The sequence below is a fragment of the Vigna radiata genome, chromosome 1, assembly GCF_000741045.1.
Source record: "Vigna radiata var. radiata cultivar VC1973A chromosome 1, Vradiata_ver6, whole genome shotgun sequence".
NCBI lineage: Eukaryota > Viridiplantae > Streptophyta > Magnoliopsida > Fabales > Fabaceae > Vigna > Vigna radiata.
In genome coordinates, this window is record NC_028351.1 from 13105116 (window position 1) to 13129852 (window position 24737).

Here is a 24737-nt window from a genome sequence, read left to right on the forward strand (position 1 = left end):
CACCAAAGAGGGACCATGAGAGGATCAAAATCCGTTTTATATTTCAATTATTATATTTCTACTCTTATTTTCTTTCACTCTAACATTTAAAATTTGGAACTAAATATTAAATAAACATACTTTAAATCTATCCAGAAATAATATTTTAAAGAGAGTAATTCTAGAAAACAGAATAATACACCTTATATAAACACTTTCTTAATAATGTAAAAAGGGTAAAAGCTAACTATTAAACAACTCAGTCTTACACGCAAATTTGGGACCAAGTTTGACAAAAACGACCAAAAAGGATTAATTTCAAAGGCAGAATAGTGAGGTACAACAAGCTATGACAATCAGATTTCTTTTTCGGTATCCATTTACATATATGAACTTGGGAGATGTGTAAATATGGCCAAATGCAACACGTATTTGATGCATTGCAAGAGGTTTATGTTGAAATAATGACCACTATCCAGTGGACAAATATGCATCGCAATGTGTTCGTGCTACTTACCGAGCTGTACTTTGAAACTATCAGTGATTCAGAAGCCCTATAGAAATCCTAGGTTACAAGCAACCTATACAATATAACGGTTTCTATTTTGTCTCATCCTTGTATTCATTGGAATTTTCCAAATTGTCTTGAACTTGTTCCTCTTTTTTTAGTGCTCTTTGTTCTGGAATGAGGAGGCCAACCTTTGGATATTTTTCTATGAATTTAAATTCCCAGTCCTCTAATATTGTAAACTCTGACTCACCTAAACCTTCGAGGTCCCCATTAATGTCTTCAGGTTTGAAAGACAGAAGTGCAAGGGCTCTACTACACTCCTTCCCTGCAAACATTGCATAAGGTCCTCCTGGACCATAAAAATTCCTGCTTGTTCATAATCAAGTAGAGTTGGTCAGTGTGGTCACTTTTCAGTTATTACTAAAAACTCAAGAGTTTAACTCATATACCGTCCCTGTAAGATATTTTTACAGACATTCAATCATATTTGACCACTTTATCACATCATTCTATTCACAAATATGATACGATGTTTGTGTAAAAATAATAAGTAAATGATCAATTTGATTTTGAAATGCGTAAGTTGTAGTTATTAGCTTTTTAAAAAATGAAAAATAATAATCCTAGAGTCTCGGAATGTGCAAAAGTTTCAAACTGATCCCTAATCTTGTAGCCTAATGACAAAAGACTTTCTGCTCTAATAACAATAGATCCTTAACAGTATATTTTAATAACAAAATAATCTCAAAATTTCACAAAAATATTTCATTCTCTAACAATTAAACTGAAAATTAGTCACTTTTAAAGATCAAATCCATCATTTATTTAAAAGTATTCTACAGCAGTAGTGTATGTAATTGTTTTAGCCAAGGATTTGCGAGATCTCTTCAACTAGATCATTCAATATTTTTTGTCTACTTTCCAAGGTTTGGTTTTCTTTATTTATTGTGAGACTTTCCTTTCTACAATTGCAATTGGTTCTCCAAAATCATGGTCTGTCACTCCTCAGAGTATATCGATGTAAAACCTCTCATACTCATCGATACACAACCCGTTACGCTCAAACACAGGCGTAGGGTCCATCAAGCCGATTATAACATTCGTATAATGGCCTATTGGTATATGATCCTTCAGGCCCGAGTGCAAGCTTAAAGTCTATCAAGCCATTATAACACTTAGATCATATGACCCATCAATACACAATATTCAAGCATGAGCGTAGAATCTATTTAATAGTGGACCTCACTATACGAGATCCACTAGAAAGAGCATTAAACCTATGAAGTTCATGAACTATATTTAACCAAAATTATGAATGTTATAATAGGAATCTTTATGTTGGCATAAGAGACAAGTGTCACCCTAAGGTGGACTACAGATTGTAAACATGGTCTCCATACTGCCATTCGGAATAAAATTGCAAAAAAGAAAGTTATTATTTGGTATATGGATCTATCAAAATTACCAACTTGCAGATAGGGGTTCTTTCACTCATGCCTTAGAGCTTCACTTTGGCCCTTCCACGTATGTCAATCATCAAGAAAAACTCTAAATTCAGCCAACATAACTTGGTAACAGAATACCAACAAGCTTTTGAAAAACTTTGCAATAGTTATTGGGCTAACCCCTGACATGATTTGAATTGTTTTATTTCTAGACTCATTCCAAAAATATGTTGTGAGCTTGTTGTCCTCCAACCCATTTCCATTGCCCAAGCCTTAGGTTTGACTAAGTTACTTGAATCCAAGTTCCATGACTCCAAACCAAAATACACTAGGCGCCAAACTATCCTCCCTCTACCATCTTCTAACCTTTTACCGAACCCTAAACTTGTCAATCCCCCTACAAAATGTTTGACTTCAACCTAACTTCAAGAGAGACGATGTGTAGGTTTGTGTTTTAACTGTGATAACAAGTTTTACCCAAGTCATAAGTGCACTACCAAGCGTTTCCTACTTTTATAAGGAGATTATGATCCCCTTAATCCTAACCACACATGTATGGAAACTCCATTATTACTGATTTAGATGGATCTATGCATACCTCCACTTACTCACTTTTCAACAAACATATTTCAATTCCACATCCCCGCCATACAACCCCCAACCGCCCCCACAATCCTAGAACATCAAATTGTATTGTTATCCTCATGCTCATAAACAAACAATGGCCTCCCTCATCAACATTATGTTGATAAAGGAATTATTCGATCCAACACAGGCCTTTTTTCTTCACCAATTATTTTTATAAAAAAAGGACGGTACATTTGAGATTTTGTGTGAACAGAAGTGAACACCTAAAAATAGTTGTTGACAATGTGACAATTTTAAAAGACAGTGGATGGCTGCAGATTATAGGTGGACAGCAGCAAAAATTGCTCCTGACAACGGCAATCAGTGCCTGATAATGGTGGACAGCAATGGCTATGTCTGACAGATAAATCAAGAAGAAAAAAAACCAGAGCGGCCGGCTCTGATACCAACTAAGGTTAATACAAAAACATATATTTCTAGAGGACTTGCTACACATCTAATCTTAGTGTTACATTTAAGTAGAAAGCAACCAGTAACACCTAGACAATTCAATCTGGTTGGAAACACTCACTCACATCCAACTAATACACAGCTCACACACAACTAATTATTCTAACAGATATCAAGATGTTTTAATTCGAGACTTATTTCAGCAGATGCTCCCGTATATACCTGAACTCTAAGTAACTCTTAGTTTTATTTAAGAGTAACCATCACTCATCCACCTCAAGATTAGAAGTAACTTAAAGCAACAGTGTCAGTGGTATTGAAATTTCCTTTGAACGCATCTAAGAAAAAGAAAATTGAAATTATTAAAATTATTTATATATTTTTAAGAATGATTATGGAAAAAGTTAGTTAAAAAACATTCATAAAAAAATTTACATAATTAAAAAACAAGTGACTTTCTCATAGGCAACAGCAGCACACAAAAAACGAAAGTTGTACCTGCCAGTGGACACGTCAAAGATCTGACCCCTGATTGCCATCAAAAGCGGTTTATTGGGGTCGGAACCATCATAGGCTCGCAATTCCCGGTCCGTTACTTGACCCAACTGGACTGGTTGGCGAGGCGGTTCGGGGTCTTGGAACTGGGGGTGAGTTCGGGCCGAAACAACGGGCGGTTTGTTGTAGTCTTCGGGGGACACAAACATGGCGCTCACGGTTCTGTAAACGACGACCATCATAGCCAAAACGGTGAAAAAGGCGGCGGGAGACAGCCCCGTGTAAAACGTTATCTCTTCCATCACGCTCGTGTACATACCCATTTCTGAATACTCTCTCAAAATGGCTTCTGAAAAGGAAGAGTAGTAAGCGTTGGTAGGTGAGAATGGAAATGAAGCCACCTAACTGGATTTGGTTGTTTGGGTTTTATGTTCTTTTGTTCTTTGGATTTTGGAAGGCACATCTTATGTGGGAATAAATAGAAGTGTTGATTTTCCACCATATACTTTTGTATCAAACCTACCAATATTTAGACTTTAACTTCGATAATTTAAAAGTTATTAATTTGATTTTAATTTATTTAAACTAAGTTAATATGGTATCTCTTGTAATGATTTTATCATTAAATATGAGATGCAAGTAATCGAGTATGGAGGGTTTTTTTTATATATAACTTTAGTTTATTTCACATACAATGGTCATTAATTTTGAGTATGATTTCTCAATAACTACTTGAATAGATTTTTTACATTAAGATCAAAATTCTATTGTTAACTACAACCTTAGATTTATTCTTAGCATTTAAAAGCATATAAGAGAATTGATTGGACCACAATTTAAAATTAGTTTCCTCTCAATGTTAAGCTAATGAAATAAAATGAGTGATTGATTCATTCAATAAGTATAAACCAATTCACAAACTTGTATTTAAAAACAAGCATTCATAAATAAAATAGTATCGAATACAAGAGAGTTTCAAAATGGTTTACATCTCACTCCAATACTTAGAAGATTTATTTTCTGATAAAGGATGGAAAAAAGTTAATAGAAGGAAGGAACTTTGTCTCCTAATCCTCGAATAATCTTCTTTATAGTACAAAGGAAATAGATGAGAAGACTCTTTAAAGTCTCTCTAAACCTATCTAGAAAGTCTAGTGAAAAGTATCCAAAAAGGTTCTCTAAAATATAGAGGAAATTTTATTTTTATAAACAATGACAATGTGGCTTCAACAATGGCATTCATGGCTTCAATTGTGAGGTTTCCTCTATAGCTTAGGCTTTGTGTTTCTGTGTTGAAGCCTCTTAAGATTACTTCTAGGTGAATGATTCTTCATGGCTTTAACCTTAGGTCAAGACTTGAGATTTCCTTCTAAGGTGAGTTTTCTTCGTGTGACTCAAGCCTTAAATTCCACGTTGCAGCCACGCTTAAGTCAGTTTGTTGTGTTTTGGTTATAATTCCTTTGTTTTCTTCATATTTCATCTTTGACTCTCCAAGTTTATCAAAATCTGCAAAACAAGTAAAATTGGAGTGATTAACATTGATTTTTAACATAATCAAAGCAAGACAAGTACCAAATTAAAATCAAAGCTAACTCATATTAAACACTTATCAATAGGTTTATAATAAAATATAAAGCTAAGATACTTCACACACAAATCTAATAATGTAATTAACTACACCAACAATATCTCAACAATAACACAATATGAACGAACCAAAAAAATAGAACAATGAAGAAATTAAATTATTTATGCAATTAAACTTAATGATTTCCCGAAACTTTCAACCATAAATGCTCTCCCTCCCATTAAAATTAGGTTTCATCTCCAACAGTCAATATTGGCCCCATTCAGTTTTAAACAAAAACACTTAATCAAAATAGAAAAATTAAATTCAACTAAAATCACAACAACAAAATTAGAAAACTCCAAATCTCATAACCCTCCAAATTTAATTCACCATCATTCTTTCTTGAAACAACAAACATTAGAACTAAAAACCATACAGATAGGAAAAATTGAAACACAAAGGGAAATGGAGTAGATGAGCCTCATTAGTGTTGAAAATATTGTGAGTTCCATGATGATCGTGAACCTAACCAGGGGAAGGGTCGCCACAAAGGAGTGGCCAATGCAATAACGAACACACATAAGAAAAGTATCGACAATGATGGTAATGAGGTCACCAAATAGTAAAACGGCTAAAACTTTAGGAGGTGTTCATGGTGGTCAAGTAGACGAGTAGTGGGCAAAGTGAAGATGACCCAATAAGATCCTCAGTTGTGACGATGACAACAATGAAAATTGTGACAAGGACAACAAAGTAGAACTTACCCCACATTGTTATCGTTTGCACCGGAGACACGACCTAGAGACACCTAAATCCTCAATGATTTCAAGTCAGTGAGCTTTTTGACTTTGGTCTCGTCCAACGAGTAGAGTCTTGCCTAATGACTATCAAGTTAGTAACTCTCTGACTTCGACTTCGTACAATAAGAATATTATCGCCCATCGAGTTTGCATAATTATATAAAACATAACTTTGTAGATTTATGCCATTTCAGCCCTACAAATCAGTCCAACAACAACTACTAATGGCAAAAACATATAAACTATCAAATTACACATTACTCAATGATTCAATTAATCTTAATTACAATATTTAACCAAACAACATACCAAATTTCAAAATCCAATTTATGTAAACCAAATTAAATCTTAACTAAACTCCACATCTCATATTTCATTAGACAACTAAATTACACAAACCAAATATCATACAAACATATAATTAGCAATTGCAAGTTATCAATCACTTAAAAATAATGAAATTAACTTTCTCTACCTGAAAGATATACCAATTGTTGAAGAATCTTATAAACACATGTAGACACACAAAAAGCTTTTTTAATCCCTTTGAATAACACAAACACGATCATGACATACCATTAAGACCACATATCAACGTAAGCTCTTCTAAAAAACTCAAATATTACACGTGAACCAAAATGATCCACATGCATAAAACGAACATACAAACTATGAAAATGACAAAAAATTAACTAACTCTATTGAAGAAACTAATTAAACAAAAATAGAAAACCCATCTCAAGAATCATCTTAACTAATTTTATCTTCAAACACATAAATGTATGATATAAAAACATACATAAAAAAGAAACTAAAAAAAATTTATCAAAAAATTACGTATTTTTAAATAATAAAACTTATTTATAAAAACTTTACTTATTTAAACTTTAAATATTAAAATAATCGAATTTCATCATATATATATATATATATTAATTTTAAAACATAACTTTCTAAATTTTTATAATGTTCAACAAACTAAAATAATAATTTATTAAATATTATATGATAAAGCTGAAATATATTTATGTTTTCGGGATAAATCCGTTTAAAAACAAATCAAAATGGATAAAAGGGTAAAATAACTAGAGAATTTTTTTTTTCTACGTGTAAATAATTTGTATAGTTAAAAAATATATTATCTTTTAAAATAATTTTATTTTAAGATATTAAAATGAAATATGTTTTTTAAACTTAATTTTATTAATACTTCAAATATAAGTTATTTTTAGTTATTTATTATATGATCAAATAAATAAAAATTATAAAGGAATAAAATTAAGAATAAACGAAACAGTATCCAAATATATTTTCATTTTTGAATTAATTAATTTTTAAAATAAAATAAATAAATAAAAAAGTAAAATAGCTTTTATATACATATAATAAAAGAAATAAATAAAAAATAAATTAGCAATCTCAAGTGATTAAAAAAATAAGTTTTGAAACACTTGTTGACACAATAAATATAAATAATAAAATAAATTTTTATATATTTTTTCATAATAATAGAAGTGGGCAAGAGTGTATGTTAATTATCATATCAATATAATAATAGTTAGTTTAAAGGTTAAAAGTATTAAAATTTAAAATATAAATTACAAACAAAATAATAAAAGGAAAAATATTCGAGAGTTATTCTTTTATCCCTAAGTTTTATGTAACTTCTTAAATTAATTAGATTGTCTGAGTAACCTAGCTGTTAATTAAACCTCATAAAACAAAAACGGCAAAATTCCCTCAATCCCCATGTAAATAGTTTCGATTAATCGTCGTCTTCTCCAACAAGCAAAAATACCCGCTTTCTTCTTCTTCCCCTTTCCTACTCTTTTCAAACTGGGCAACATGAAAGCGTGACTGTCACTGGCTTCTTTTCTTTTTAACCCCCAACATGGTACACCTTCATTCTTTCCTTCTACGTTTTTGATGAGCATAAAAATTTGACCTTTTTTTTTTAATTTAATTTTAATTTTAATTTATAGGAAAAAACCAGTGGCGCAGACAAGTACAACATTGAAACCGCGGAAATCTTGGCAAATGAGGCTCAGGTTCGGATCCAATTCCTGAGTTCATATTTTTTGCATACCCTTTAGCTGGTTCATATTGTTTCTGTGCTGTTCAGCATTTGCCTGTTGCAGAGGCCACACCCATATACGAGCAGCTTCTGCTATTGTTTCCAACTGCTGTAAGTGTTCTTGTTGATAGCTTCGGTGGTTGTTACTGGAAGCAAGTTATGGTTTTGGTTGTGTTTTGTGATTGAAATTATGTCGCTTCTTCTGCTATGGGGCTGATTTTTGTTGATGCTTGTTTGTGCTCAGGCCAAGTTTTGGAGGCAATATGTGGAGGCATACATGGCTACAAATAATGATGATGCTACAAAACAGATTTTTAGTCGGTGTTTGTTGCATTGTCTTCAGATTCCTCTATGGTATATTGTTTGCTTAATCTTGTTTATGGCATTGGCTGATGTACTTTTTTTTACTGTCTCTTTTGGATAATTTTCAGCTGCGGTTGGGGATAGATAGGTTTTGGGAAGAGTACATGATACAAAATTACTGCATATGTAGAGCTGCATTTCTGTTCAATCAACTAATATTTGTAAACTTATTTTCAGTTGGCTATCTTGTAAGGTTTTATTGGTTTGCTTACTTGAGGGGACCTGTCTTGTTGCTATTCATAGATATTCTTGCATGGGCGTCCTCTTTAAAATATTGGAAATTTTACATGTAACTGTTAGAAATTGTTCAAAGTAAGAGTGAGTTTTCAGGAAGCAAAGTAATCTGATTTTATTTCTTAAAGATCAGAGGTTACACTGAAGTATTTATAGGATCAGTACATTGTCATAGTGACAGTGGTAGTTAGTTGAGTAACTGACTTAACAACATATATGTAACTGACTTAACTACTTTGCGAACAACTAACTGCCTAAGAGACAGTGACTAGCTGCTCTTCTAATGCAGTATTCTCACAGAAATAGGTAAATCATAGAAGGTCTTGAAAAATTCTCAATTTCTGTGGCATGTGTTCTGAATGTGTCCCATCTTCTCTATCCTATATTATGTTTGGTGTTAAATTTGTATAAGATAGTTCGTTTTTTGCGAGAATGGATGAAACATCTTGCTTATTTTGCTGGTCTTGTGGTACATGCAAATAATGTTTTTGTTTCAACCTATCCTCTGGTATACAGGAGATGCTACATTCGTTTCATTAGAAAGGTCAATGACAAGAAGGGCATGGAGGGTCAGGAAGAGACAAGAAAAGCTTTTGATTTTATGCTTAACTGTGTTGGTAAGTTTTTTTCCTTTGTCCTGTTCGAATTATCTTTGTTGTTTTGTTGGATTGAAGTATCAGCTATTTAGGAGATGGGGAAACTCATGCATGACGATTTGGTCATGTGAGGAGCATCCAGTAGAGACTTTGGTGAAAAGAACATTGATTAGAGGCCCATAGTTGTTGTAGAAGTGGATATTAAAATTGGTCCATTGGATGGGTATAGAAAAGACCAAAGATATTAGGAGACACAAATACAAAAATGTATCTCTTTTAGTTGTTTTACTGGAAACATGCTTTTTGGTGGAACTTATTTGATATAAAACCATTTTTCTGTTTTCATCCAATATTTTAAGTTGTTAGGTAATTGGTTTCTAACTTGATATTAGAGTTCTATTACCAAATATCTAGAGTCAATCCTTGCTGCTCCTATTCTTCTAAATAAAACTTGGATTTCAGCAGACAATAGGGTTAGTTCATGCATTACCCATGCTTCAAGGTCAAAGAGTTGTTTGAAATTGTATTAGGCTTCAATGGTCGTGTGGTCTAGAATTTGATACTTGCTTCCTCCATTCATTTTGTATGTGGATTACAACGTAGGGTTGGGCTCTTTATTGTGTGCAATTCAAGCCCTAGGGGCTTTGTGTGAGGAGGAGTTTTACATATGAAACCATTTATGTACCTTGAACCAATGGCATGTTCTTTTGTGATAACTGGAAAATATCAGTAGATTGCATACTTATTTAAATACAAGAAACTCTGGAAATATAAATTTTAAAAATATTTGATGAAATTTTGTTTTACTGGTGAAATATTATTTGTTTCATTTTTTGCAAATAATTCATTTTAATGTTGACTGAAAGAAGTTTGAGTATTAAGAAAACTACAAATCTTTCTTGATTGAATAGATTATTAAAGGGTAAAAAATATTGATTTGACATATGAACACAAAAGACATGTGCCATAAATTCTCAAAATGAAGACACATGACTACATGTTAAGAATAGTACATAAAAGGTTATCTTTCTTTTTTTTTTTTAGAATGGGGACTTGAATATAGGAGTTGATTCGTTTAAGTCAGAGCCTATTGGCAACGAGAAATCCGTGTTTCATATTCCACCTTATCAGTTAAGGCTTTTTACTGTTTTTGAATGTATAATGCATTGATAAATATGTTAGTGGCTTTTGTCTTTTTACTGATTGGGTGCATGTCTGAAATCCTATTTATTGCAGAGTTCAAAGTAAAAGAAAATAGAAACTTTTAAGAGATTGATTGAAGTTTAACTGGTCTGATTCAGGCATGGGGCTATTGGGGAATTTCATAAATTTTGAATTTTAAGAAATTATTGGTAAATTTATATTTTTCTTAATAAACATACTATAATCGCAAATTTCTTGTGTAATTTAATGAACCATTTGGTAGATCTATTCACTTGTAATTTTAAATTCTTTACTCTAGTTGAGGCCAACATTTTTCTTTTATAAATAATTGCTTCCTAGTAAATGCTTTAGCTTCTGATTTAGATTTCACTTATATTTTATGTTTGAAAGCCTTCTACCACTTATTTTTTATTTTTTGCTGGAACTCACTATTAATGCCAAAATTCATTATTTTCGTTTGATGTTATTTGGAAATTAGGAGGGAAAGGGAAGAATGTTTGTTATATTTATGTATGAATAAATGTATCTATACGTTATATATATACATATATACCTTCACACTTAATGATGTGATAACAGGAGCAGACATAGCATCTGGTCCTGTGTGGATGGAGTACATAGCCTTTCTAAAATCATTGCCGGTTTGTTTGGTTAACCTTTTCTGTTTTCTGCAATTCTTGGAGCATAATTAGGTATTATGTTACATAATTTGGGTCAAATTCTGGGATCTCTTCCAGGCTATAAATGGTCAAGAAGAGTCACACAGGATGACTAATGTGAGGAAAGTCTATCAGAAGGCTATTGTTACTCCAACCCATCACATTGAACAACTTTGGAAGGATTATGAAAACTTTGAAAATTCTGTTAGTCGTCAGTTGGTAAGATATTGATTATGGTAAAATGCTTTCTCTATTAATTTGTATTCATTAGTTTGTAGTTTTTCTTCCTTGGTTGCATGCAATTTGACGATAAAGGTATTCTGCAGGCTAAAGGACTAATATCTGAATATCAACCCAAATATAATAGTGCTAGGGCAGTTTACCGGGAGAGGAAGAAGTATGTTGATGAAATTGATTGGAATATGCTTGCTGTACCACCAAGTGGATCCTACAAGGTAACTTTTTTTTTTCTTATCAGTGATGATTGTTACAGGATAATTTCTCCTATTTAAGCATGCAACTATGGATCTCTAAAAATTGTAATTTGGGTTATGAAAGGGTTATAGATCCCACATTGACTAGGAATAAAGTCAGATAATAAGATATAATACAATCTTCACCTTACAAGAGTCGGTTTGGTGAGGTTGAGATAGTCATAAACCCCCTTACTAAAATGGTATCAAAACCATTCAGAGCTTATCCTACTAGACGACCTACAAATATCTAGTTCCACACTTGAGATGTTCATTTCTTGGTGTGAGAGGGCTCCATTTAGACCACCCACAAATATCTAAACTCACTAGAGATTCTATATCAATTAGGAATAAGGTCAGATTTTAATATATAAGTGGGGTGCAATTGTCACTTTACAAGCCAATTTGGTAAGGTTGCGTTAGGCATAAACTCACTTACTGGGAGAAAGTATATGAAAGAGGGGTTTTCCTTTGGAAATGTTGATCAAACTGCAACTTGATGTTTCTTTTATGTTTTGTTTATGCTGATATTGATTTCATGGTCCTGTTTGCAGTAGTTGGCTGTGTGTGAAAGCACAACTTGATGTAAATTTTGATATTTATTTTTATGGAAGCTGATGGTTACATAGACTAAGTTCCACCCTTGATGTTAATGAGATGAACTCTCTTATCTTCTTCCACATTATCCATTTGAGATAACATTATATTTATATATAGGGGTTTATAATTTAATTATATGTCATATGACATTACCAAATTTATTTTGTTAATTTTTCTTTGTTTTGTGATATTTTGTAGACATAGTTAATTTTGATAAACGTACCAATAAAAACAAACTTACAATTGAAGAAAGTAAGTTGAGCAAATGGTGTAGAATGATCTAGACTTCTGCAAAATTATCTTGTGCACCTCAATTTTTTCATAGCTGTTGTGATCTAATGTTGGTATACATTGAGGAGCGTACGTTGGTTTTAATTCTGGAGAAGTTTAATTCATTTTCTTTTTCTTCTTCTATTATTAGGGTTGTCGTTATTGATAAGTTGACACAAAATTTTCAAAATCTCTATGCTATATATAATAAAAACTTTTATCCAAAATGCAAACTATATAAAAAGCTTTCTGTTACAGAGGCACATTGGTGGTTTTACACTTTTACATCTCTAACCTGCATTCTCACATAAGTGAGCCCTTTGATTTTCAATCATTGACAATATATAGGCCCGTCTTGTGCTGAAATTAAAATTTATTTCAAAGAACATGGGTGTTAAGGATTTAGATCTAGACCACTTGGTTAGAAAGTCTTTAGATCATGCCATGAACTGGCTATCCTAAAACAAAGTGTTAAGTGAAGCTACATACATGATTTTATGCTTGTTACGTGTCTAAAATCATGATTACTTCTGACAGGAAGAAATGCAGTGGATTGCATGGAAGAGGCTTTTATCTTTTGAAAAGTAAGGAGCATATGTTTTTTTTTTCTTTTCCAGTAATTGGATTGTATTACATGAACATTTTCACTGATAAATTTTTATTAGATCTTTGCTACTTGATATTTGATCAAACTGATGAAGCAATTGAGGCAATGTATTGGATTTATCTAGGGTTTCTTTTGCCCCAATATGCTTTAATTAAAGAACAAGCAATGAGAATTGTTTCTCCCCAATGATGTACAAAAGCATTTGCATTCTAGACTAGAGTGCGTACAATTTGCATAAGATGTCTATTCTTTCTCTCTGAATGTCATTTTATTGTGGTGGTTGAGGACAAGCGGATTGATGTAAAATACCCAATGTGGATAAGAAGAAAGAAAGCTCAACAGAAAAAAATATTTTTTTAGCATTGTCAGTTCGAAAGACTAAAATTATTTTTGCCAAATGGTTCTTAATCTTATTAAAGAAGGACATGGATGTGGGTAGAAGTTTAATAATGTTTTTCATTAAATAAATCCAAATGCAATGGTAGAATTTATTAATAAAGGTTACAAAATATCTAAAACCTAAAGGTATTACACAGTTACATATCGAAATATCTGAATAAAATGGTAGAGAAAACTTAGTCACATCTTTTTCTATTTTTTTTTGCTTTTTTTTTTTGGAAATGATGGCCTAATGTTTTTCTAGTTGGCATGATTCACATTATAACACTTGAAGCTACTTAAGACTGAGCTATTATCTTTAATGTTGGATGAAATAGGCAATGCAAAAACTTCGGAGAGCAAAACAGGACAGGTGGGGTTAGTTTTAGAAATTGAAGTCCTTGTTAGATTTAAAAAGAATAGTATAATTATTCTATATTTCAATAATGAGGCCATTGGACCTATGAATAAACGAGCTTGCTTGTTACTTTAGGAAATAGAAAGCTAATTATAAGGAAACAAATCCCTATAATTTTGGGATTGCTTTTAAATTCATTATCCTAGTACTAATGGCAAGATACACTTGTACTAAAGAATAAAATTATTGCAAGGATATAATAACAAAACTTCGTGAAATAAATGAGTAGCACAGTTTTGACTGTCCCAATATGTTTGGAAATTGATTTTGAGTAGATACATATGGGTGCAAATCAAGCTACTTTTTGGCTTTTCCTTGATAAAATGTTTGTCCACGTCAATATGTTTAGTTCTTTCATGCCTTACCTCATTGATTCACCCCACTTTATTTATAGGTCTTCCAATGTAATCTATAACCATAGTTCCTTAGGCCATTGCTCGAAATTTTGCTTCAACCCTTGATCTTGCTACTACATATTTTTTTGCTCCTTCAAGCAGTGCTATCAAAAATCGGGTCAATTTTGCAGTTTGCCACCACAACAGCGGTGGCAATGCAGGTATCTCTTGGCAGTCCATGGGGCCATTTTTTGCATCATAGTTGGTGCGAAAAAGAGATAGCGGAGAAGGCAGAGGCACAACTTGCATCCGAAAAGGAAGGTGTGGTGTAGGATAAGAAAACCCTAGTTTGCAGAGGCAGCGGTGCAGGAAAAGAAAACCCTAATGTGCAAGGGCAATAGTGTAGGGAAGAAACCCTAGTTGCAGGGCATAGGAGATCTGTTCTCTCTTTTCTGTACTTAGAGGGTGATAATCACAAAAGAAAAAATTATTTGAAGATGAGTGAAAATGATTGGTGACATATCGTACAAGTACAACTTAAATGGGTAGCAAGAATTGAGAAAACGTCAACATCTAGCAGTTCTTTTGAGAAACCAGATTTCCAAAGATGTTACTGAATAGAGTTATGGCTATAAATGTAGAATAAAAAAAAGATGAAAGAACTGAGGAATCATGTATTATTTGCAATAAAAGAGAAACTACATGAGAAGGAAACCTCTAATTGTCCAAAGCCTAGCTCCTTTAACTAATGAATATCCCCCTCTCCCTCAAGAGTCTAAATATTAAAGCACTCACATTTAACAACCTCTGCACCACTCATCCCACCTCAACCTTATAACAATCTCTCCATTACTCATGCCACCTCAAACATAGGATTTCCACTCTTCCTTCTACACACATATACTTTGCATGCGTTAAGTGCCTCATGCCTGTCATGGACCATTCGGCCTAAAAACATGTTGGGCTCCAGCAGGAGAATTGTTTTTAAGTGTGCTGATCAACTGTCTGGATAATTATGTGCCACAGTCCAAATTCCCAAAAGCTTAAATTGTTAAGTATCGGCCTATCAGTGATATTTGTCTCCACAACAATTCACACAATAACTTATAGATTTATAGAGAGGAGAACTCAAGACCAAGGTAGTTAAAATCGAAATTATGGTTAGGATTGTCAAAGGTTCAAAAATCGTAATTCATGGGATCATAACACTAATTGTAGATTTTACTTTCTACGTAAACATGATATATATATATATATATATTACCTTAATTGAGTTTTATTTTAATTGATACCATTCAATCAAGAAGGTGAAGGGTGCAACAGAAAACACCCTTAATTTTTAATTGAGTTTGGATTTTGTTTTATTTGAAACCTTATTCACCAGAGAAAGTGAATAGGTGTTGCAGTTGCAAGGAAAAAGGTAAGTTTAAATTGCATTGACTTTTGATTGGGTTTAGGTGTTATTTAAATTGAGTTCATTCATCTGAGAAGGTGAAGATGTAGTGCAATGAATAATTTAGAAAAAACACTGATCCACATGATTTTACGAATTTGTTTGACAATCCTGGCGATGTTAGTATATCGAATCGTAGGATCTTACTATTTTATGAGTTAAATATTGATTTTAACTATAATGTTCATGATGCACTTCTGTCGAGACAAATATTATGCCAAAGACCAGAAAAGGCTTTGATATCATGCCTAAGATCATAAAGCTTAGCTTGTTAAGTGGGGCTTCTAGAGTGGTCTTGTATGTTAACTACATGTTTGTGTTCTACTGCATTGTTCAAAAGTTCTAAATGAACTTGTTATAAAATAAAAGATGTAAAACCATTCTTCAGACTCCATATAGGATTTAAAAGTTTAAGTTTAATTTGTATTTTCTATCTAACTTAATCATTATTTTATTTCAGAGGAAATCCACAGAGAATAGATACTGCCTCCTCCAACAAACGAATTATATTTACTTATGAGCAGGTACTGAGAAATATATTAATTGGTTTTTAATTCTTTATCCCTTTAATATTATATTTTATCATTAATGTGGAGAAACACATAATTTGTTTAACTTGATAAAAATAACAAGAGAAAATATATTTTAGAGAGCTTGTACAAAGTCTCTTGTATGTTCCGTATTATATAGAAATTGTATATTAATCTGATATACCATGAAAGTGAGAAAAGAGTAGAAACCAAGTAAAGACACCTCTAGGACCTAGGTAGATATAAGTACAATTAAAAGCAACTTTTTAATAAGCCTATTTTGAACCTATTTTAACAATACCCCTTAATATGAACATAAAGATTGAAGGTGCCAAACTTGGAATGATTAAATTTAATCCATGGTTGTCTCAAGATTTTGTTAAATGTCTGCAAGTTGATCATTGGATTGGACTAACTTAGGTCAAATTTGCTTTAGCCATAACTTATGTTGAATAAACGGTCAATTTCTGTGTTTGGTCTTCTCATGCAACCCATGATTGGAAGCAATGTGGTAATTGCTTGTTTATCCCATTACATCATTTGCTGAATCTTACAAAATTTTAGTTCTTGGAGAAATTGTTTTACCTACGCAAGTTCCTTTGCACTAGTTCACTTGTTCTCATGCACCTTAGCAAAATGGTAAAGCAGTGAGAAATAATAGATACTTAGTTGATGCCTTTCGTTCTACTTGGTGTTAATGTACCTATCCATCATGGGGTGATGCCTTTCATTCTACCTGTTATCTTTTCATGTGGAACTCAATTGGATTATATGTATAACAACTAGCCAAACTCACAGCAAATCCAATGTTGAGCCTAGTGTGAGTTAGGTAGATTAGCTTCCCAAACAGGCTTTGATATCTATCTTTATAAGTTGGTGGACTTTATTCTTCCCGTCTAGGCTTTATTATCTATCTTTATTAGTGTGAGTTAGGTATATGTTTTACTTGAGAGCTTTCAAAACTTGTCACTCCTTTTGGAAAAAAGCTCAAAGCATTTATACCAACGATATTCAACGTCTCTATGACATGGCAAACAAGCTTGCATCTCTTAAAATGACAGACCATGATATGGTGTCCTTCATGGTTGAAGCCTAATCTGCTGTCGAAGAACTAAGGATTGTTTTGAAAGCAGACTCATTAAAGGATATCAAGAAGAAACTAGACAAATGTTACATGGTGTTGATCCTTCGTGCCTTACATCCAGATTTTGATCATATCAGAGATCAACTTCAGACCAGTCATGAGGTCCCCTCCATGGAAACATTGACCACTCGCCTTTTCGTGTCTCGATACCTCAAACTCAAGAAGCGCATGAGCTAGTGGAACCATTTGTCATGGTTGCTACACAAGGAAGAGGAGGACGTGGCGCTAGAGGAGGAGAACGAGGAGGTCGGGTACGTCCTCAATGCACATACTGTAAAAGGATGGGTCACACTCAAGAGAATTGCTACTCCTTACAAGGTTTCCCTTCCAAAACCGCCAATATTTCGAAGACTGTAACTTCCACTTCTAAGTTCACCAAGGATGACTAACAAAAGTATCTAAGGTTAAAGTCTAATAGCTTGGCACAAACATCTCAATCTCCCAGTACATCAACAACCTGTATCTCTCAATCCATGGAAGGTCAAATTTCATGGGTAATTGACTCAGGTGCTTCTGATTACATTTCTGGTAATACCTCTTTATTCTCATCCATTTACTTTCGAGAAAAAACCTCATTTCATAACCCTTGCAAATGGATCTAAAACTTCAAAAGGAGTCAGTCATGTTTCCTTGTCTCCCTCCCTCAATCTAAACTATGTCCTTTTTGTCTCTAATTGTCCTTTTAATTTAATTTTCCTAAGTCAGTTGACCAAAATGTTAAACTGTTCAATAACCTTTGATGAAAAATCTTGTTATATAGGAACGTGGTTCGGGGAGATAGATTGGAGAAGGATATGAAGCTGACAAATTATACCATTTTGGATCTCTTCCAAGGGTGTCCTATGTTGCTTTTCCTACTCCTAAAGTGCTACATCATCGATTTTGCCATCCTCATTTGTCCAAATTAAAAAAGATGTATCCTGAACTTAGTGATCTCCAAACTTTAGAATGTGAGTCATGTCAACTAGGAAAACATGTTAGATCTACCTTTCCTAAAAGGTCTCAATCAATATGTAATTCTAGTTTTTCAATCATCCATTCTGATATATGGCGACTTAGTTGTATCTCCTCCTTTGGTTTTAGATATTTTGTTATTTCATTGATGAATACTTAAGATGTACTTGGGTTTCTCTTATGAAAAATTGTTCTGAGTTGTTAGCCATATTTACATCTTTTTTGAATGAAATCAAGAATCAATTTGGTCAAGTAATCAAAATATTAGATTGTGATAATGCCAAAGAGTATTTCTCATCCTCCTTTTCTGCAATCTTGAGTTCCCATGGTATATTACATTAGTCTACTTGTCTTCATATACCGCAACAAAATGGTATAGCAGAACGAAAAATTGGTTGAAATTGTTCGTACCCTTTTGCTTGGTGCCCATATTCTTGCCCATCACTTGGAGGTGCCATCTTTACCGCATGTTATCTTATTAATAGGATGCTGTCCTCCTCTCTTGATCATAAAGTCCCTTTCTCCATTATGTTTCCCAATGATCCTCTCTTTCACACATCTCCCCGAGTGTTTGGCTATGTATGTTTTGTTCATAACATGTCTCCAGGACTAGACAAACTCTCCGCTCGTGCTCTCAAATGTGTCTTCTTAGGCTATTCTCGACTTCAAAAAGGATATCAGTGTTACTCTCCTGAAACTAAGAAGTATTACATGTTTGCCAATGTCACATTTTTTGAACAGACTCCTTTGTTTTCTCCATCTGTTTAAGATGTTTATGTCCTCTGGCAGGTCCTTCCTATTCCACTGGCTTAGTCAAATAGCTCCACTGTCTCTATCAATCAAAGTCTTGATCAAAATCCTCTTGCACCCGCTTCTCCACATACTGAGATAATCCCGCACAGGGCCCCAATGGATAGTCCACCTCCCCAAGAAAATGGTGAATCTCCTACTTTAGATTCTTTTCCTTCGTCACCTCCTACCATGCCTTTTGGTACAAATGATTCAACATGACCTATTGCCTTCAGAAAAGGTACTCATTCCACTCAAAACCCTCATTCCATTTATAATTTTCTTAGCTATCATCGATTATCGCCCTCCTATTTTTGTCTTTTGTCCTCAGTGTCTTCTGTTGTTATATCCAAGAATGTGAAAGAAGCACTTGATTATCTTGGATGGCGACAAGTTATGATTGCAGAAATGCATGCTCTTGACAACAGTAATACTTGGGAGCTNGTGCCCCTTCCCCTGGGCAAAAAGGCAGTTGGTTGCAGATGGGTGTATGCAGTTAAAGTCGATCCTGATGGTGAAATTGCTTGGCTCAAAGCCCGGCTTGTTGCAAAAGGTTACACTCAGGTTTATGGTCTTGATTAGTGTGACACTTTCCCTCCTGTAGCCAAGATGACTACTATTCGCTTCTTTGCCATGGCAGCGATTCGTCACTGGCCACTTCATCAATTGGATGCCAAGAATGCGTTCCTACATGGTGATCTTGAGGAAGAAGTTTATTTGGAGCAATCTCCTGGGTTTGTTGGTCACTGAGAGTATGATATGGTATGCAAATTGCATCGATCTCTATATGGCCTCAAGCAATCACCACATGCTTGGTTTGGAAAATTTAACTGCATTGTTCAAAATTTGGGCTAAAACGCACTGAAGTAGACCATTTGGTTTTTTATGTCATTCTTCTCTTGGGAAATGTGTTTACTTAATAGTATATGTTGATGATATAGTCATTAAAGGAATGATGCTGTTGGAATATCTCAACTGAAAGAGTACTTCTGTAGATATTTTCAAACCAAGGATCTTGGATGTGTCAAATACTTCTTAGGCATTGAAGTAGTGCAATCAAAAGATGGATTTGTAATCTCGTGTTGTGTGCTCTGATACCAACTTGAGATTGAAACTGTATGATAATTCTAGAGGGCTTGAAAGATCCCCCTCACTCTCATTCTATATATAAGAAAGTTTTGATACAAAATAGGATAGTTCTAATAGAATAATTATAAATAGGATAAATACTCTAATGATGATAAATAGGATAAATATTCTAATAATGATAAATAAGAAATATTCTCACAGTTTTAACTAAGTCTCTTCGACTTGCTTTGGTTTTCTTCAGGGCAAACTCAATGTGAAGAATTTTTCTTCTGAAAAATATTCCCATTGAGTTTTTAGGGGGTCTGTTAGTATAATATAGTTGACTATAGTTGACTTTTATAGGTTACGTTTGTATTGTACATATATAGGTCTCGTATTATTGTACACCAACTTTCTTTTTCTTTATATTATGTACGGTTGTTAGTTTTGTTACATCTAACATAAAACTACAATTATAAATAGTTATTGTACCTGTTGAAAGGTAATGTTTTTGTTTTTTTATTAGTCATGTATGTGAACTAACTTTAGGGTTAGGGTTAAAGGCAGGTGCTGTGCCCCTTCTTTGTATCCTATAAACACCCTAGTAAAACTGTAACAGTTTAAGGAAAACATACACTGTTTTACTTCATTACATTTTTTCAAGTGTACCTATTATTGAATTCAAAGTGAGAATAGAAATAAAAAAAATTCAGTTCATTGTGCAAATTCTTTCTCTTCTCTGCTCAAATTATCTAAGAGAATTGTTTGTAGCAGTTGTTTTCTTTGTCTTCAACTTGAACTCTTTATATAGCTTTCTTAAAAATGACTATTGCAACTATCAATTATAAGATAAATTGATGAGGTCAGTTGATCGATAAGAATGTCTATTCTGACACACTTTGAATAGTACAAAGTTTCCTCGGCTGTCATAGAAACACACATTAGAATGTTTAGAAAAATACTAATCACATGACACTTAGATTCTTTGTTATCATCAAAATTCTTTGTTACCATCAAAACCACTGGATGGTCTACTAGTGTTAAACCGTTTGGTGGGGTTCTACATATTAGACCAACAAGGTTGTCAACGAGGGATAGACCCACTTTGATACCAAGTTGAGAAAAATAAAAGGAGAAAGTATATTGTATAGTGGTTGCCTAAAGTGTTTCTTAGGTTCTTGTATTTACATCGAAATTGTAGACTAATTTGAGATACAATGAGAGAGAGGAAAAAGTAGAAACAAAGGAGAGGCACCTCTAGAAACCTGTTGGAAGATCGATTATAGATAAAGTCAGTTTAGAGTATATGAGTGAATGCAAACCTCACCTCACAAATCGGTTTTGTGATTCGAGTTAGACTTAAATTCCACTTCTTCAAAGAACCTTAGGTACAATTCAAAAGAGCTTTTTAATTATTCTGAGCCTATTCTAACCGTTTTAAATAGCAATGGCTTGTCATACTAAGATTTGCTGAGTTAGTGAAGAAAACCATTAAGGAGTGTCATGTCAAAAGACATCAATTTTATTTTAATAAATTTATATGTAGTAAGTTCTCGGACCTATTTTAACAGACACTTGTAGATAGAAAAATGTGAAGGAAAAATGAACCCGCTTTTTCCATTGCTTAAAATTAATATGAATGAGTTAAAAATAAGATTTTGGAGAAGCTAATGTGGAATATCTTGTGTTTATTTGTTCCATTGTTTATGAAATATCTAACTACATTGCTATTATCTAGTGTTTGATGTATATGTACCATTATCCTGATATATGGTATGACTATGCTACATGGCATGCAAAAGGTGGTTCCATAGATGCTGCAATCAAAGTATTTCAAAGGGCTCTAAAGGCTCTCCCTGGTTTGTAGTGTTTTCTTTCTCTAGCTATGCTGAATTTTTTGATGTACATGAATGCATATTATATTTTGTGTTGATGACATTTTTGATTTTTTATTTGTTTTAACAGTAATTCTAAGCCATGATACTATTATGATAAAGAAATTTGTCATCTATAGTGTTAGATATTATTAGATATAATCCCTTTATTCAATCGTCGAGTTTAACAATACTGCAACTCCTCCATCCCCTTTAGCTCTTATAGCTGAGTTTGAATGTCCAATTTCTCAATACCAAGCTCCTACCTAATTAGGGGGGTCCTCTCTCAAAGCCTATCTTAATATTACTCATTTGCTGTCAGTGTGGTGATTCTATTTCTTAATTCCCCCTATGTAGATCATTGGAATGTAGTCGTTTGTATATTGAAATACATTAAATGGTCTCTTGGACAATGTTTGCTAAATAACAATACTAAAGTTGTCTATTATTTAAAATGCTAATTGAGCAATATCTCTTTCTGATTGAAGATCGACTTCTGAATATTTTGTCTCCAAAAGTGCTAACTTGATGTCTTAGAAGAGTAAGAAACAAATGTTGTTGCCATATCTAGGGCAGAAGAAGAATATAGAGCTATGGCCATACATAATTACTTGAGGAATTACAATTTGGTGATGTCTCTCAAATAACACTTATATGTGACAATTAGATTGTTTTTTATATTAGTCCTAATCTCATTTTTCATTAAAGGATCAAATCCATTGAGGTTGATTGTCATTTTATTTGAGAAAAGATTATATCGGAAGCATCAGGACCGAGTTTATTAATTCAAATGACTATTTAGCATATATAATTACTAAGTTTGTATGGGGACTTATAATTGATTATAATTTTAACAAGGTTTGTATATGCAATCTATGTGCACTAGCTTAAGGAGAGTGTTAAATGTTATTAGATGTTGTTAGATTTAATGGCATTTGTGTTAATTATTAAACGGGCTTAGCCCATACTTTCTACATGCTTTTTTTTCCAGATAGATATCCTTTCATGCTGAACACTTCTTGTGTTAACTTATCTGGTCTATGGGAAAATTAAGCCTTATATGTTTCTTTTGGGTACTGTGTGACTTTTAATTATGCATAAAAAGGCCTTGTCATTTCATTTGTTAACAGATTCAGAAATGCTGCGATATGCTTGTGCAGAGCTTGAGGAGTCTCGTGGAGCAATTCAGGTATTGTAAATGTGTTGCAAAACGTACAGTGATTAATGTCATTTAGTATTATTGGAGGTTATGCGTTGTTGAATAGATTGAGTCATTGTTCATAGTTTAATTTTTTGTATTGTTCTTGTAAATGTAAGATTTATTTGTTTATTATTTTCCTTCGTTTTTAATCATTTAACTGAATTAATTTCCTTTTTTTTTTATGTTAGGCTGCAAAGAAAATATATGAAAGCCTTTTGGGAGATGGTGTCAATGCAACCTCACTTTCTCATATTCAAGTACGTGAAATAGTTTGCTAATGCTCTTAGGGCTCAATGGTAGTGTTGGATGCTTCGTACATGTATATATATGTTAATCAATTTGTCTTATGATATTAAGTTTGGAAAATCATTGAACAAGTCATAAAGTAGGGCTACTTGAGATTGTCAGGAATTTACAGTTGTCTAGAGATTTTTTTTTTTTTTTTTCTGTTGCATTTTATGGTGATGGATTCTACTTCTAGCCACGTTTATCTTTAATAGACATTCATCCATGGAAATCACGTTTGTGTAGAAACATAAATTTGTATTTTTCTCTCTGCTTTAGCTTCCTTAGTTGACAATGTTAAGGGATTTGTACAGTTCTTTTTAGTGTTTTCTTTGATAGATTTCTTGCCGCAAATTTGAACTCTTTTTCATGCTACAGTTCATGCGATTTCTGAGAAGGACTGAAGGTGTTGAAGCTGCTAGGAAGTACTTTCTGGATGCACGAAAATCCCCAAGCTGTACTTATCATGTTTATGTTGCTTATGCTACAATGGCATTTTGTCTTGATAAGGATCCAAAGGTTCGTACTATTCCCTTTTTAATTTTTCGACCAATGTATTTTAGACAGGTGGTACAATTATTTATTCGCATACAATCTTTATTGATACTAATGATTCTGCTGTATGTGTGCCTGGAAATGTTTTTGGTGTTTGGAATAGTTGAATATGTTTATATACATATATGCATGTGCTAGCTGTTGTAAGTATACTTAATTTTAGTTAACAAAGTGCCTTTTCTTGTTAGTGTCATTGGCTCTAAAAATGAAGTAATTATCTTATATTAAGGAAAATGTCCAAGGATTGCCTTTCTTGCTCATTCTTTCCATTGAGATTTAATGCAATAACATAGATATATTTTAAGTTTTTACTTCTTGCTAATAAATTGCTAAATACTTTATGGATACGGGCAAGTTTGTCATTAATTTTATATCAACTGTTTCCTAATTATGTCTTTAATTGATTTTGCAATACATCTGTCCAGGATGAGACTTAATGAAATTTGAATTATGATAAAAAACATTGGTGATAGGCTATTTGTTGGTTCCTGATTTTTCTCCCTGATTGTGGAATATTTGGTTTCTTCTTTGAGACTAATTTTGTCCATAAATAAGGGGCTGTATCATGAAAATAGAATTGGAGAAATTCAATATTTCTTGTTTGTTCTGATAAGTAACAATAAATATTATTGCTTTATCCGTTTATCCATGCAGATGGCTCATAATGTTTTTGAAGCTGGACTAAAACGCTTTATGCATGAACCTGTTTATATTCTGGAGTAAGTTCTGCCTCATAATTCTGATATCTCTTATGCTTCCTTGGGGTTGCACATCTATATTTGCTTGATTCTTTACCTTTTCATGTCAAGGAACAAATAACATTTTTTTTGTATGCATGCTTCCAAAATACATTTTTTTACTACACAGTCCCACAG

At 33.0% G+C, this 24737-nt stretch overlaps 2 protein-coding genes across 4 annotated transcripts in view; one reads left to right on the forward strand and one right to left on the reverse strand.

Moving 5' to 3' along the window:
• Window positions 1-202: 202 nt before the first annotated feature.
• LOC106776446 (membrane steroid-binding protein 2) lies at window positions 203-3937 on the reverse strand. The gene is made up of 2 exons (XM_014663944.2): window positions 3472-3937; window positions 203-856 (listed from the first exon to the last, which is right to left on the reverse strand). Exons 1-2 carry the CDS (start codon window positions 3789-3791, stop codon window positions 580-582), a joined length of 597 nt encoding a protein of 198 aa, XP_014519430.1. The 5' UTR covers window positions 3792-3937; the 3' UTR covers window positions 203-579.
• Window positions 3938-7534: 3597 nt separating this feature from the next.
• The window catches only part of LOC106770907 (cleavage stimulation factor subunit 77), a 46256-nt gene continuing 29053 nt past the window's right edge, over window positions 7535-24737 (forward strand). For all 3 annotated transcript variants that reach the window (XM_014656757.2, XM_014656765.2, XM_014656773.2), the window contains exons 1-15: window positions 7535-7732; window positions 7821-7886; window positions 7961-8023; window positions 8157-8266; window positions 9026-9126; window positions 10849-10910; window positions 11007-11147; window positions 11255-11383; window positions 12809-12855; window positions 15923-15986; window positions 21686-21806; window positions 22952-23010; window positions 23211-23279; window positions 23686-23826; window positions 24517-24581. In XM_014656757.2, coding sequence (XP_014512243.1) covers window positions 7730-7732; window positions 7821-7886; window positions 7961-8023; window positions 8157-8266; window positions 9026-9126; window positions 10849-10910; window positions 11007-11147; window positions 11255-11383; window positions 12809-12855; window positions 15923-15986; window positions 21686-21806; window positions 22952-23010; window positions 23211-23279; window positions 23686-23826; window positions 24517-24581 — 1241 coding nt within the window. In that variant the 5' untranslated portion in view covers window positions 7535-7729. The remainder of the gene's footprint in view (window positions 7733-7820; window positions 7887-7960; window positions 8024-8156; window positions 8267-9025; window positions 9127-10848; window positions 10911-11006; window positions 11148-11254; window positions 11384-12808; window positions 12856-15922; window positions 15987-21685; window positions 21807-22951; window positions 23011-23210; window positions 23280-23685; window positions 23827-24516; window positions 24582-24737) is intronic.